At 33.7% G+C, this 15,708-nt stretch overlaps 2 protein-coding genes across 5 annotated transcripts; one reads left to right on the forward strand and one right to left on the reverse strand.

Annotated features, from left to right (window-relative positions):
• Positions 1-3,512: 3,512 nt before the first annotated feature.
• On the forward strand, positions 3,513-5,417 carry LOC140827243 (thaumatin-like protein 1). Of its 2 annotated transcripts, XM_073189880.1 has the most exons (3): positions 3,552-3,924; positions 4,171-4,840; positions 5,135-5,417. In XM_073189880.1, exons 1-3 carry the CDS (start codon positions 3,858-3,860, stop codon positions 5,415-5,417), a joined length of 1,020 nt encoding a protein of 339 aa, XP_073045981.1. In that variant the 5' UTR covers positions 3,552-3,857. The 2 variants fall into 2 exon arrangements, with proteins under 2 accessions (XP_073045986.1, XP_073045981.1); XM_073189885.1 differs by lacking the exon at positions 5,135-5,417 and having other exon boundaries at positions 3,513-3,924; positions 4,171-4,844.
• Positions 5,397-8,200, reverse strand: LOC140827229 (endo-1,4-beta-xylanase 5-like). Of its 3 annotated transcripts, XM_073189867.1 has the most exons (8): positions 7,977-8,197; positions 7,853-7,887; positions 7,611-7,767; positions 7,343-7,515; positions 7,164-7,265; positions 6,948-7,094; positions 6,237-6,875; positions 5,397-6,124 (listed from the first exon to the last, which is right to left on the reverse strand). In XM_073189867.1, the coding sequence occupies exons 1-8, from the start codon at positions 8,125-8,127 to the stop codon at positions 5,789-5,791; spliced, it is 1,740 nt and encodes a 579-aa protein (XP_073045968.1). In that variant the 5' UTR covers positions 8,128-8,197; the 3' UTR covers positions 5,397-5,788. The 3 variants fall into 3 exon arrangements, with proteins under 3 accessions (XP_073045968.1, XP_073045961.1, XP_073045973.1); XM_073189860.1 differs by having other exon boundaries at positions 6,948-7,265; positions 7,977-8,200; XM_073189872.1 differs by having other exon boundaries at positions 6,948-7,265; positions 7,969-8,112.
• Between the last annotated feature and the right edge of the window lie 7,508 nt (positions 8,201-15,708).

The following is a 15,708-nucleotide window of genomic DNA, read 5'->3' on the forward strand; positions in this document are numbered from 1 at the left end:
TAATTCGTTCGACAATGATCTATTCTTTCGAAGAGATTTCCTATCCAATTGAACATGCCTCTCAAGCTATGTCAAACTAATTCAACTCAATGAAGTAACTAAATCTCTTTAATTATTTATCAAGGGTGAATTGCATGCGTTTTATTTCGACCTACTGGACTATGACTATCGACGGGTATCCGACTTCATATTTCTATGTAAATTATAAATCTACGGATTATGCTACTCGTTCCTATCAGAGGCTATTCTCTCGAAGAACATTGCCAGGAAATCTTCAAATATTCGCTTCAAGCCTATTTTTCTCTTTCAAAGCTTTGTAGCTGCTGAAAAGTCTTTGAACATGTCATCCAAATGCATCTTATAAGGAAATTCGAGCACTTGGTGAACTTACGTTGCATATTCGAATATCCAGTGTTTTAGTACTCATTATGAGTATCTCATTTACCAAATCAAGTATTTTAAAACTGAAATTAGGTATTTCACAAGTAAAATTAAGTACTTGAAAAAATTCAATACTTAGTTGCAAATTTGTTTTTTTACAATAAAAAAACAATTAAATTAAATGAATATGTCATCCAAATAGAGCTTGGATAGAAATGCGAACACTTGGTAAACTTACATTGCATATTCGAATATCCAGTATTTTAATACGCATTCTGAGTATCTCATTTACCAAATCAAGTATTTTAAAATTGAAATTAATTATTTCGCAAATAAAAGTAAGTACTTTAAAATGTTCTATACTTAGTTTCGATTTTTTTAAATAAAAAAAATAATTAAATGAAATGAACATGTCATCCAAATACATCTTGGACGGAAATGCGACCACTTGGTAAACTTACGTTGCATATTCGAATATCCAGTATTTTAATACCTATTCTGAGTATCTCATTTGCCAAATCAAATATTTTAAAATTGAAATTATGTATTTCGCAAGTAAAACTAAGTACTTGAAAAAGTTCAATACTTAGTTACAAATTTGTTTTTTAACAATAAAAAAATAATTACATGAAATGAACATATCATCCAAATGCATCTTGGATGAAAATGTGAGAATTTGGTGAACTTACATTGCATATTTTAATATCCAGTATTTTAATACTCATTCGGAGTATTTCATTTACCAAATCAAGTATTTTAACATTGAAATTAAGTATTTCGCAAGTAAAACTAAGTACTTGAAAAAGTTCAATGCTTAGTTGCAAATTTGTTTTTTAAATAAAATGTACATGTCATCCAAATGCATCTTGAATGGACATGCGAGCACTTTGTGAACTTACATTCCCTACTAAAATATCCAGTATTTTATTAATTTTTATGGGTATCTCAATTATCAAATCAAGTATTTTAAAATTGAAATTATGTATTTCGCAAATAAAAGTAAATACTTTTAAATGTTCAATGCTTGGTTGCGAATTTGTTTTTTAAATAAAGAAAATAATTAAATGAAATGAACATGTCATCTAAATGTATATTGGATGAAATTACGAGCATTTGGTGAACTTACGTTGCATATTTTAATATCTAGCATTTTAATACCCATTCCGAGTATCTCATTTACCAAATCAAGTATTTTAAAACTGAAATTAGGTATTTTGCAAGTAAAACTAAGTACTTGAAAAACTTCAATGCTTAGTTGCAATTTGTTTTTTCACTGTAAAAAAAAAATAATTAAATGAAATGAACGTGTCATCCAAATGCATCTTGGATGGAAATGAGAGCATTTGGTTAACTTGCGTTGTATATTCGAATATCCAGTATTTTAATACACATTCTGAGTATTTAATTTACTAAATCAAGTATTTTAAAATTTAAATTAATTATTTCGTAAGTAAAACTAAGTATTTGAAAAAGTTCAATTCTTAGTTGTGAATTTATTTTTTTTTAAATAAAAAATATTGAAATTAAATATACATATCATCCAAATGCATCGGTGATGAGTGGAAAGAGAAGATAACAAACAAAAATATGTATTTATATAATTTTTTTTTATTAACTATAAGGATAAAAAGGTAAAATTGCATGAAACATGTACTAAAAACTAAGTTTGTATTTTGTCAGGTATTAAAATAGGAAAAAAAACTGATAGGTACTGAATCTTAAATAAATCATATGCAGATGTATTTTTCTCTGAATTGCCCTTATAATATTACTCTTAATAAATAATAATTATCTATCTATCTATCTATCAAATCAAATACTATATTAACTATGATTATTTATTTATTTATATATTTTATTACATTAGATTATTTATCTACCTATTATTACCTTATTGTTAACTTTAAACGGTGCCTAACGTTTTGAATTGTTGAATAAAAATGAAATAAGTTCCCAAAATTATTATCAGAGTTATATTTTTTTCGAAAATCTGTAATAAAAAAATCTTCCGTTTTGTAATAATTGAAGTTGAAATTAAAATTGTGCGAAATGATATTATCATTAGTAAATGTGTTTTGGTCTTAAGTTTCTCACAAAACGTTGACAAGCCAACTTATATAATTTAATTAATTTTATTTATATAAATCAAGATCATGGAACTCTATTTTTATTTTTGTTCTCACTGGAAAAAAAACATTCATAGCGATCCTCTCCCAAATATAATTAACTTCCTCTTATGTCACTCTTCATCATCCTCAGTCTTCCGAAATCCAAGATCGCCTAAAAAGCATGAATAAGTCGATCAGGGGGGCGTCAAGACAAATTTTGAAGTGACCCTTCCGATGATTAAGTCAAGTTACACATATCAATGATAGAAAAATGGAAAATAATAAGCGAGGAAAAAAGATGGAAACCTAAAATGTAATGTATGATATCCTTCTTTAAGAGAAAACTCCAATATATGATAAAACAATTAATCATTATTTAAATTTTAAAAATATACTTCATTTCTTTTTAAACTTTTTTTTTAAATTTCAACCGTGATTAATATTATTGTATAATCCTCGTTCTCAGGTTATTTTTGGAACATGAGGCGTCGATTCCACATTGTATAACATATTATTTACACAAATTCAACATTAAACTTATACAAAAATATAACTATCATCTAAAAAAACACAGATTTTTAGTTTTATTTTTAAATGATTTAAAAAATTATATAAATATTTTAAATAAATAATTAACTAATACTACGCGTGACACAAAAGGTAAAATTTTTGACCCACAAAATTAAATTAAAGAAAAAATAAAAAACCATAACGGATCATAAGATTCTATAGAATTCTTTAATGTATATTTTGGGCTGTGTGGTACAGCTTACCATAGTACACTTCTGCCAAGAGCTCAGATGACCGCAGTCACCACTTCCTCTCTCTCTATATATATGAGATTCTACTTATGTGAGTATTATCGACGTTTCATTTCAATAGATAAAATCTTGCCATGTATATAATTAAAAAAAAAAATGTGTCCTATATATACATGTGCAAATCTTGGCTATCCATCCTATCAAAAGAGCAATATTCATATGAGTAAGATAAATAAACTCTCTGTATGTTCTTCCCATTTCCCCAGGAAAAAGAAGTTTTATGTTAAATTTGACAGCGTTAATGGGGTTCAATTAAGGGAGTTTGACCCAGAAACAAAAATAATAATCGGAACTTTACTTCATTTCTTGGTGTGATCCTCCATCTCTTTGTTCTTGGAGCTGATACAACATATCCAGACACCAGGAAAAACAAAATCACATTGTTATCTTCAGTTTTTTATTATTGTCTTTGCAAAAGAACACAGACATTGGCCCAAATAAGTCCTTTTCCCTCCATCCTCAGCATATCTGGGTAGGAAAAACGAAGGGAAGAAAACATCAAGAAAAGGAAAGCAAGTGACTGTTTCCCTCCGGCAACGACAGTCCTATGGATTTTTCTGTGTTCGAGTTTTATTTGACTTTCACCCTCAGCATTTATGTTCTTTTTTCCTCAGGTTGCACTAGAACTAAAATACAACTCGTCATGTTTTTTCTTTTTGGGGTTTTGTCTCAAATGTGTGATCTTTAAGCTAGTTGTGGTGTCTTGAGTGGCAATTTTCTGAAAAAATCTGATCTTGGTTCTGGGTTTTTGGATAAATTTGCGTTCGTTGAAAAAATCTGATCTTGGTTCTGGGTTTTTGGATAAATTTCCGTTCCTTGAACTGGATTGTGATATTTTTGTTGTTTTCTTTGTTCAACAGGAGTATGTGGTACTAAATTCACATTCGTGAACAAATGCGAGGTCACAGTGTGGCCCGGTATACTAGCAAACGCCGGCGGTCCTAAACTTGATAGCACTGGGTTTCAGCTCCCGCCAGACTCCTCCCGCACATTCATTTCGCCCGCCGCCTGGTCTGGCCGGTTCTGGGGCCGAACAGAATGCAACTTCTCTGAATCCGGTACAGGATCTTGCAAGACCGGTGACTGCGGGTCTGGTCAGCCAGAATGTCACGGCTCCGGGGCAGCCCCGCCTGTCACATTGGCAGAGTTCACCCTTGGAACCGGTGGTCTAGACTTTTACGACGTAAGTTTAGTTGACGGCTACAATTTGCCTATGTTAGTTGAAGCTACCGGCGGTTCGGGCATGTGCGCCTCCACTGGCTGCGTGATGGATCTTAACCGAGTCTGCCCATCGGAGCTCCGTGTTGGAAATGGGGCAGCTTGTAGGAGCGCGTGTGAGGCTATTGGGAGTCCGAAGTACTGTTGCAGCGGCGAGTTTAACTCGCCCTCCGCGTGCAAGCCGACGCTTTACTCGCAGCTGTTTAAGTCTGCTTGTCCCAGATCCTATAGCTATGCTTACGATGATCCCACGAGCACTTTCACATGCAATGGTGCTGATTATACTGTGACATTTTGCCCCTCCACGTCAAGGTAAAACAAGATACTTATTTATTAATCTTTATCACACGATTTTTTCTCTGATGGGTTTTATGCTTGCTTTTTTTTTTTCTTTTCCATTAACTCACAACTTTTGTTGCATGATTAGTGTAAAATCCTATTAATGACGATCCATCTTTTTGATTTGGCGGCGCTGTAGATTAAGTTATCAATTTACTACAATTCCTTTTGAATCTGACGAACTTTTCTTGATTATGGTGATATCTGTAGCTCATTGAATGCTCCGCTTATTGTATTTGTGAAATGCCCTTTTTATGTCTTTTACAGTCAGAAATCTTCCAAAGATCCAACTCCAACAACGTCAACCACTACACCAGAAACTGAGAATGGCGATGGATCGCTACCGGGTTCAGATAAAGGGTCTGGAATCAGTGTGACCGGAATGGATTCAAACTCTGATCCGAGATCAGCATCCGAGTCTACTTCGGACGAAGGGTCATGGTTGGCTGGTTTAGCCATGGGGGTTTCATCTGGGGTCCATTCTCCATCAACTTTGCATTATGGTGCAATCTTTATTTTCTTTTCATTGGTTTCCTTTCTTTGTTTGTAGAGCCCCTTTTGTTTTTTTCTAGGCTCGGCTCCTCCCAATGCAGATTCAGATTACACTTAACACAAGGCTGCCTTGGAAAGATTGAGGGTTCGGCTTGTTAGTGGAAAAGAACAGATTGATCCATATTTTTAATTCGTTTCATTCTTGGGGAAGTGTTCTAGCTAGAATTTCATCTTTTTGGCCTTAATTTATGTAAATTGACGCTGTATTTTAGTTTTCTTTTAAAGTTTATTTTATCCAAAGTTCTTTTGTCATTTGTTAAGTTAGTTTGCCCAGAGCAAGAAAACATGAAATGGTATGTCTTCGAATTTTAACATGTATCTTTATAAACTGTAAAAATCGAATTTACAGCAGCCCTTAACCGAATTAAGTTACAACTGAATGTTAAAATGCTTGGTTTCTTTGCCTCGTGAGAGCGAAAAAGTTGAAGTGACTGTTACATTCCCGAACTTAGCAGTGACTTTGTATTCACCTAAGAATCCAAGGAAACTGTGGGCGCCATACTCGTCTGTCTCTCCAACCGCAACCCCCGATTGCCACTCTCTCAGAAGCCTATCTACTGTATCACCTGCTGGAAGATTGTTAAATTCATCGTCTGTTAGGCACATTTGGTAGCAACCATTCTTGCGCAGAGCTGTCCACAGAATGATCCCATCTACAGCAGGATGGGAAAAGCCTTCTCTCAGGACTTCTTCTAGATACATAGCCTGGCAAGATAAGTGATGGACTGAATATAATGCGAAAGGGTGATTCGGTCATATTGCACACACTCAGGATGGAGAAAAATTCAGATGCATAATACAAATATGGTCAAGGTACCTGTGTTTCTTTACTGAACTGTTTGCTGATATCTACTTCTGTCAACCATATAGGAAGCCCGAGAGTGGCCAATTTATCAATAATACCCCTCATGAGTGGTGTGTTTGGCACATCAAAATGACCCTGTAGTCCTATGCCATCCATTGACACACCCCCTCGTTGCAGCTCTCTCATTCTCGATACATACGTGTCGACAGTTGAGTTAACATCGCTACAAGTTTCAACTACATTAAACTCGTTCATAAACAAGGTTGCTAAAGGATCTGCCTGATGGGCTGTGTCGAAGAATTGCTGTGTGGCATTTGGACCGAGCCTTTCCTCGTAGTAATCGAAATGTAGCATCTCATTGTTGACATCCCAGTGGATGAATTCCTCTTTGTATTTCTTCATCAGGCTTTGGATTCTTGATTGGACAGCTGATTCCAGGTCGTGGCCCGACAGGTTTCGAACCCATACAGGAATAAACTTTGGGTCCTCCCAGAAAATGTTGTGGCCTCTGACGATTATCTGGTTTGATCTAATGAATTCTAGCATCTGATCTGGGATGGTGTAATTCACCTGCCCTGGATTGGGTTCAGTTGCATTCCATTTGAGCTCGTTTTCGAATACTGCTGCATTGAATCTCTCCACGAACCATTTCTAAAACCGTGAAATTCAGAAGCACGTAACCAGAAGTAGCATCGCATTTGTTTCTTGACAGATTACACAAACCTGATATTGCGAATTTCCGATGATGGTCTTTGCTATGGCAGATCCAAATGGGAAATCTTTCGAGATTTGTTCGGTTCTTACTGTTGCGCCTTGCAATTTTATGCCTTGTTTATCTGATACATGGATTGTTACGGCACGTTTCCTTGCCTGGACCCGATTAAGAACAGTTTTAGAAGGCTGGAATTTGAACAATTTCGACTTGTTACATCTATGTACCTTGTTGATCTTGGTTTCTTGATTCAATCTCCATTCCTCGTCAGTGAAAGGCTGCAAAGAAGCACTGGCAGTTTCTATTCTGACATTTTTGCCATCTGAATTCTGGTGTTTCGAGATGAAAAACCCAAATCAATCGACATCAAAACTTCACTCACACTCTATATTGACACCATATTTACCTGGAGATACAGCTTAGGCATTTTCAACGGAGATGTCGCTACAAATCCACCCTTCAGAAAAGACCAACAACCCGCCTTTGCAGTAACGGTCCCTATGCAGTTCAACGTCCTTTCTTCCGTCACAAGCCTCGCCTTTATTAGAGATGAGTCGGCATATAGTATCCTGATCCAAACTGTTATACACGAAACATTCAAAATTACAAGGATTCTTTCTACTTGATTGCTTGAATTAGCATTTAAAACAGTAAAAAAGGAGCAGGGATTTAACTGGAAAAACAATATTTGGTGCCTTGAGTGACGTTCTGCAGTGAAAACACCAGTGCATTAACGCGAACACAGTCACCCAGAACGACCTGTTCTATAGTTGGTTCTTGATCCTTGAGCATCCCTCCGTTGTAGAGTGGATCTTCAACTTCCAATTTACACTGCAAATAACACAGTTCTAATCTAAATACTAAATAAAAGCAAACACGTAGAATGAAAATAATTCTGTCACAATCCAGAACTTACCTCAGTGTAAGCAGACGAATCATAGAGTGGCCCATCTGCAGTAAATTATCTAGTGTCAATCTAAGTAAAAATTCTTTGATAACATAAGCACGAGCTGAGGGAGAGAGAGAAAGTGCGACAAAACCGTAAGCTGAAGCCGAGTTAGAGTTCATGCAGAGGAGCAAAAACAGAGGAATAAAGAGTAGGAATTCTTTCATTTTCTTTGATGGGGAGAAATCTTGTATATTTTTAAGACAGAGACAGAGGAAAAATTGTTCACGGAGGAGTGGTGGCATCACAGGTTGAATAGTGTGGTTTTGAGTGATATTCACATGCAACAAAAGAAAAGCTCCCCATCCCTCGTTTGTACACAACTTGTAGAGATGGAAATGGACCTGTCAGTATACACAACTTGTTGATCAAAATAGCTAGGAAAATCTAGAAAAGAAAAAACACTCGAGATTTTATTTTCATTCGAATTCAACCGTCTTTATTAATTAAAACTACGTTGATATATGTTGGACGGGATTATAATCGATGAAATACTAAAAAATATCTATATCTATATCTATATCTATTCTATTCTATATAAAAGCATGAATAAGAATCTCAATTGTGTATTTTTATTTATGTCCTTTGACATTTTTAGATTCCGATATTGTCCATTGATAATTGGTATTTCACTCTTTGGTGTTCCGGATAATTTTCATTAATTAATAATATTATTATTAATTCATTCATACATTCATTGAAAGAGATAATAAACATGAGTATATCATTGATTAATTGCATCATGTGGACTGAAGCCAAAGGGGGTGTGCATGATTTATTTGTTTATTTTTTTGTTATTATGACATAGGAATCAGTAATGGTTGTCCTTTGTTGTACATGGAGTAAATCCTTAGCCTTAATATAATGTCCTGCAAATCACGTCATCAAATAAACCACATTCTGCAATAGTCTCGCTCAAGAAAATGTGTAGGGAAATCAAGTTCATGATTGTTTGGCTACAAACTTACATATTTCACTAACTTGGATGACCTTCGAGTCCAAAAAACAATAATATATTTTTGTTTCATTGATAGTGAAATCTACTTTAATTGTTAATATATTTTACTTCATGTTTCAATTAGAGTTACTATTTATTTTAAAATCAATACGTGACATGAATCAATATAATAGATATAAATTATAATGATGATTTATTAATATTTTTAACGTATTATCATTATAATATAATAAATATTTCATATTATAAGTGTAGTGATATTTTTATTTTTTCTATACGGTTAAATTTATGTTTTAATTTTATTGTTAGATTTCTTTGTGAATCAAATGTCAGAGTGATTTCCAAACATTATTATTAAATATAATTATAAATCCATCAAATATAAGAGTGGTGGGAAAGCGAAATTTTAAAAATTATGGTGGTAAAATGATTCAATTAAATACATATTTATGCATGTGATGTCTTTTAATTTGGTAAGGAAGGGAATAAATTGGAAGCTAAACTTTTACATATCCATCTTCGTGGTATTTTTTTGGGATTAGAGGGGCTGATAATTTTGTCTTCGTAATTGGAAAAATACTCATGAATCACAATTTTGTTAATAGCAAAAAATAGGAAATGGTTTTATTGAATATATTGAAACATAATCGATAACCTATAATTTAAGTGGGAAATTTTTAACATATACTAGGTAAAATTCTTATAAGGAGTGTTAATTGAAGAGATTATATGATTTTTTAAAACAATTGATTTTTTTTTTTTTTTTTAAGTTTAGGATTTCTATTGACTTTTACTGAATGCCACAATGTTTTAAAATATTTTATACTTGATTTACTTCATAATATTTTCATGGAGATTATAAATTTTTTCATGGAATTCAATGAATTTTGGATATGAAAAATAGAAACAAAAAACAAAATCTATTATACCTAAAAATATAAATTTTTAATAATACATAATTTTGCTAAATAAGTAATGTTGTACTCGAATTAATGCACAAGGATTAATCAATTTATATTCCAGAAGTTAATAAAAAATTAAATTTTATTTATTAAAAATGAGCTATTATTACTTTTAAAAATAAAATTTTATTTATTAAAAATGAGTTATTATTGCTTTTAAAAATAAATTATTATTTAAAATTAATTTGTTTGATTTCAAATTGTAAAAAATTAATTAACCGGAAATTTATAAATATAAAAAAATCTATAAAATTTGAAGAGGAAAAAGGAAATATCTCAATTAATTTTATATAGAAATGTGAGGAAAATTGTATTAGAAAGACTATGCAAAAATTCGAAAAAGCGAAACACCTCATGCATAAAAATAATTGCATTTTGTATGACCGGGTGCTTGCCGCTTTACCAAAAGCACCACGATTCGATCGCTCTACCAAGTAGGGACAATTATTGCACCCAACAATCTCCCTCCCAATAATTGGACTCCTTGCAATCAATGAGAATCAAACCCGTTACCTTGGTTCTGATACCAATTGTAGGACCGAGCGTGTGGGGACTCGGACGCTAATCACGTTCTAAATCATAATTACGACTAATTAATCAATTAGTATAAACATGGTCTAAATTTTTTTTTTTTTAAAATTATACAGCGGAAACGTAATGTAATTAAATTCAAATTACATATTAAACATAACATGCAATTACTGTATAATCTACAATAATCCGACTAGGTTCAACTACAAATCAGTGCTGAATCCTAAGTTGCTTCAAAGCCCGGATCTCCACGCTATCTAGTCCAGCCTCGTACTCTTCTTGACCCTGATCCTAGCCCACCTGTTGCCATGTACACATACAAACAAGACAACAGCCGGATAACTCCGGTGAGATATGAATATCCCAGTATAAATCATGCATACATGCAATCATCTAAACCATATAACCGCATATAACAGACAATCATATCATATATCAAAGTCATGATATGAATCAATAACAAGAATAAATCATATTCTAAACATGTACCCTAATCCGGAACATAAATCCATATCAAGAATAAAGTCTATTCTAAGCATGTACCAATATCAGGAACATAATTCAACATCCATCAGAATCAATCAATCAGACTGTCACTCAAACTCGTGACTCTACGTTTTAGACTAGACTCAATCCTAGCCTAGGGATCCCGGTTTCCAGACATTGGCATTCCATATCGACCAACAGTAATAGAAAAGACTCCAGTTCTATCCACGTCGATATAGTATCGATCACCAGTAATAGAAGAAGCTCTGTTTCTATCCACATCAGTATAGTATCGATCACCAGTAATAGAAGAACTCCAATTCTATCCACATCGATATAACATCGATCAACAGTAATAGAAGAAGTTATAATTCTATCCACATCGATACAATACTGATCACCAGTAATAGAAGGAGCTATAATTCTATCCACATCGATAGCCAATTATCCAGTGACAGACTATGGCACTTCCGCTAATACAGTATCTTATGACATTGTGCAATGTGCCCGTGGTACTCCTACCACTATCAGGCATTTCTGTCACAAGATTACTCGTCTAACACCTGTTATCTATAATTCAAGAGAACAAGTATATCAATCAACTCAATGCAAATATCAATGCAATAAGTAAAGTATGTGATTTAGGGAAACTCGAGTCAAACCTCACTCGAGTTATGCAATCCCATCTCAACATTAATTTATACCTTTATCTCCTCGCTCAGAAGAAGAAGAAGAATTCCCGACTCTATCTCGGTCCATTCTCAATGTTCAGTTGTAGCCTACGTTGATAGGAACTCGATACTGAAGTCGGATTCAAAATCAGACGGACGGATTGAAATAAAAAGGCGTAAGGATATAAAGCTTCCTCCTCGTTTCTTTTTCTGATTTCTGAAGGAAGATTCGTGTATATATATATATATATATACATACATTCAACTTGCATGCATCAAGAAACGTGGCACATTTTCATATTTTTCGATCGGCGCTCGGGCGGTTAAACATTACCGCTCGAGCGCGGAATGTTCTACCCGGATGCTTAGTCATTGGCGCTCGGGCGGTAACTTCCTACCGCTCGGACGCCACATATTCTGTCCCCAATCCTACTTTTGTGAAACACTGGCGCTCGGACGGTTCTTTTCTACCGCTCGGGCGCCAGAGGTTCTGTCCAGAATCTTGGCTCGTAATGCACCGACGCCTGGCTTCACCTCTCATGTCTTATTTTCGTGTCCCGATTAATCCTTTCATAATCATATCAAATTATATATCAATAATTATAGATTACTAGGATTAAATTTCCGGGCATTACAGAGCGCTTGCCGTTTTACCAAAAGCTATAGCTAGTGGTAATGGTGCAACTCAAATCATTTAAACTGCATAGCAGCTCAAGCACAACGGTTCGATCGCTCTACCAAACATGGACAATTATTGGACCCAACACATTTACTACCTAATAGAATCAAACGTTTACCACTAAACCAAAAAGTATATAAAAGCATGAATAAGAATCTCAATTGTATTTTCATCTTTGAGTCCTTAAAAATTCTTATTTTACGATTTTGCCCGTCTCAATTTTTTAATCTTTATCTTGATTAAAGTAAATTGTTACATTTTCCGGATTTATGATGTCTCATCCTTGTCTGGTCTTCTGCGTTTAAAAGACATCGTAGTATTTCGTGTGTTGTTTCGTCTTTCATATTTATTTAAAGCACCATTTGATATTCCGTATATATATTCAATGTTTTATTTGTGATTTTGTCCAAATTTAAAAGCACCATTTTTTTCATTTGGTATTCCAATTTATTTAATTTATATTTATGTTTCATCATGTTTTGTCTTTCATATTAAAGATACCGTTTGATATTCCGCACATGTTCAATGTTTTCTGTTAGAGTTTTGAGTCTGAATTTAATATCAAAACGTTGGATGATAAGTAATGTAAGATTAATAAATGTAAGAGAAATTAATCATCTCATTTGTACTTCAATTTATTTAAGGCAAAAACTTGTGTGAGACGGTCTCATGGGTCGTATTTGTGAGACGAGTCTCTTATTTGGGTCACCCATGAAAAAAATATTACTTTTTATGCTAAGAATATTACTTTTTATTGTGAATATGGGTAGGGTTGACCCATCTTACATATTATGATCCGTGAGACGGTCCCTCTGGCATTACGACCTTTACCACAATGATGACATGAGACCCACTATTTATTTAATGTCTTGTGTTGACCTTTTCTGTGGGTCATTTCTATCTTATTTAAATAAGTTTTGATGGTAGTTCATTTGGACTGAAATTTTATTGATCCAGCCATGGGGAAAAAAGGGAAAAAAATACTTCTGACCATGGTTCGAAAGACAATGATTCGAAGGAACTTGTTCGCTTGATAAATCAAACTAGTAGAACCATATCAAAACAGCGAAATTTGTGGTTTGATACCGGTTCGATTTCGATCAATGAGCCATCTTCGGGGATGTGTATTGTGAGGGGACCATTGGTTGTCAATGGTAAAGGGAAAGATCCATTCGAGTTCTAGATCAAACATCGTGAAATGTCTCGATTAGAATTTTAAAACTCTAACACGTGTTTTGTTTTGTGCAGAATGAAAGTGCTTCACCATATTATATAGCCTTTGAAATGCCAGAAAAGGAAAAACACAACTTTCTTTTCAAATTTATTAAAAAACTCAAACCAACAATTTATCTTATCCTATTATATTTGAAGGATTTCAGAAGCCTTTGCAAAAGCTCAACAAATCAAGCAACAAAACAACATCTCAAATCACATTGACGAAAGTAGGAGTGCAACAAAATAAATTCAAGCCACCAAATCTCGGAGCAAGAAAATAATCCAGACTCGAAATATAGAATATGGCAATGCAAATGCACAAAGTAAGATTGAAGATGATGACAGAATCGATACTTTTATAAAACGAAAAACTAATAAACAGATCCCTACGTCCAAGTCTCGAAACCAACAAAACGAAATGAAATTAACTGGTGATGCCGAAGAAAGTACGCAAATCCTGATTGAATATGATACAAGATTAGATAAGTCAAAACTAGAAATGATACATAAAAAGTGACATATGTGAATATCAAACAAGAAAAACTTTAAACTCATAATAAATTGTTGCAATATGCTTTTGTATTGGTTTTTTTTTTTATTTATGTCATAAATTACAATTTATCTAATAATAAATGTTCATTTTTTATATTTTCTAAAACATTTATTATTTGATTGACTGATTATATCATCATCGCATTGTCTTATATATAATTTAAGTTAAAATCTACTACACGTAATTATCTTGGCCAATAATGATCGGGAATATACCACTTCCTAGTTTCAATAAATGGAAAGTGCATAAACACAGTAAAACACAAAACTATTAGACCTGGGAAACAAAGAAACACAATATGAATTTCCCAAGTCCATTGATTACCAAATTTAAAAAATTACCAGAAACTGAAATAAAGATGGTTCGAAGGCCTGACGGATATAATTTGCCCTTAAACATTGGCATCGCGGCCAATCGATGGATTTTGTTCGTTGGCTCACCTGTTTCCACACAAAAAATATATATTTTCATCATAATCATCGTCTGGTATCACCAAAAAATCCTCCAAAATTGTCGACTTGTCTTTTTTGACTTTAGGCTGTTCTCAACGCCCAAAAAGGCTTAATTCCAACGCATCAGACACATTATCTTGTACGAGCACATGCAAGAGATCTCTGATTTATTATACTTTGAAGGTCGGAAAATTATACATAAATTTGTTTTTTTAAGTGGCCCTTCACCACTCCTACTAGGTCTCTCCCTTTTGTTATCTTCGGGAAATGTATTGGCCATAGCCACATAAGGTTTCCATTGTTTGCATGTCAAAAAACTTATCCAAAGGAGGCTAAGTGCTGTGATGTCCAACACGCAAAAAGAGTGAAATGTGACTCCCACAACTTTATGTAAATGGTGTCTTTCCCGTGATGAACAAAGGCCGGGAAGAAACATCAATGACAAAGCACAAAACAACAACCCAACTGGCTTAAATTCAGTCCATATATATATATATATATATATATATATATATATATATATATATATATATATATTTGCCCTTTTCCCACGTCTCCAATTGAGCAGGTAAAAATGCACAAATCACAAATCAACCACATGATATTTTCTTTGCATACTCGTGTTGTTGTAGCCGGCCATGCGACATAGCTATCCAAATGTGTCGTTTGTGCTGATATACAATTTACATAGCGGGGAAAGAGAAAAGTGCCAAACTGTACTAGTGAAAATGATTTTGGTGCCTTAGGTTGCATTATTTGTATGTGGGAGAGCTAGGGTGGGGATGGTTCTAAGAAGGCGTGGGAGGAAAACAGACATGGCCTAAAACTTTGCATGCCTTTGCAAAGGGACCATTATATTTTACCACAATTGTCACAAATAAGTATATTAATTATAAAATTAAAATGCATATCGTAAAACTTCTCTATGTTTGGCATCTTGAATCCAAACTTCACATTATTGTTGACAATTTTGGACTTCTATGAATGAAAATTGTGTCTTGCATTGAATATGTTTTAAAAGAATTAATATGCAAATCAACTGCACTATAATAACAGTCAATTTCATAGTATAATACGAAATTCATAAACAACCATTTTGTCTTCCTACGTGCACTATATTAATTGTAGCAGTGAGGAAGTGAGCTATTAATCACATGGAGTATGGAAGTGATGGAGCTATCAATGTCTTTAGTTTAAGCATATAAATATGGAGTCCATTTCAATAATTCAAACACTGGATTTTTTAGCAACCTAGTTGTAAATTCTTGCCCATTGCAACTTTGCTTCTCCATTTAGGTTTTGTTCGTCGATCCGAAATC

The sequence above is a fragment of the Primulina eburnea genome, chromosome 1, assembly GCF_022965805.1.
Source record: "Primulina eburnea isolate SZY01 chromosome 1, ASM2296580v1, whole genome shotgun sequence".
NCBI classification, from domain to species: domain Eukaryota; kingdom Viridiplantae; phylum Streptophyta; class Magnoliopsida; order Lamiales; family Gesneriaceae; genus Primulina; species Primulina eburnea.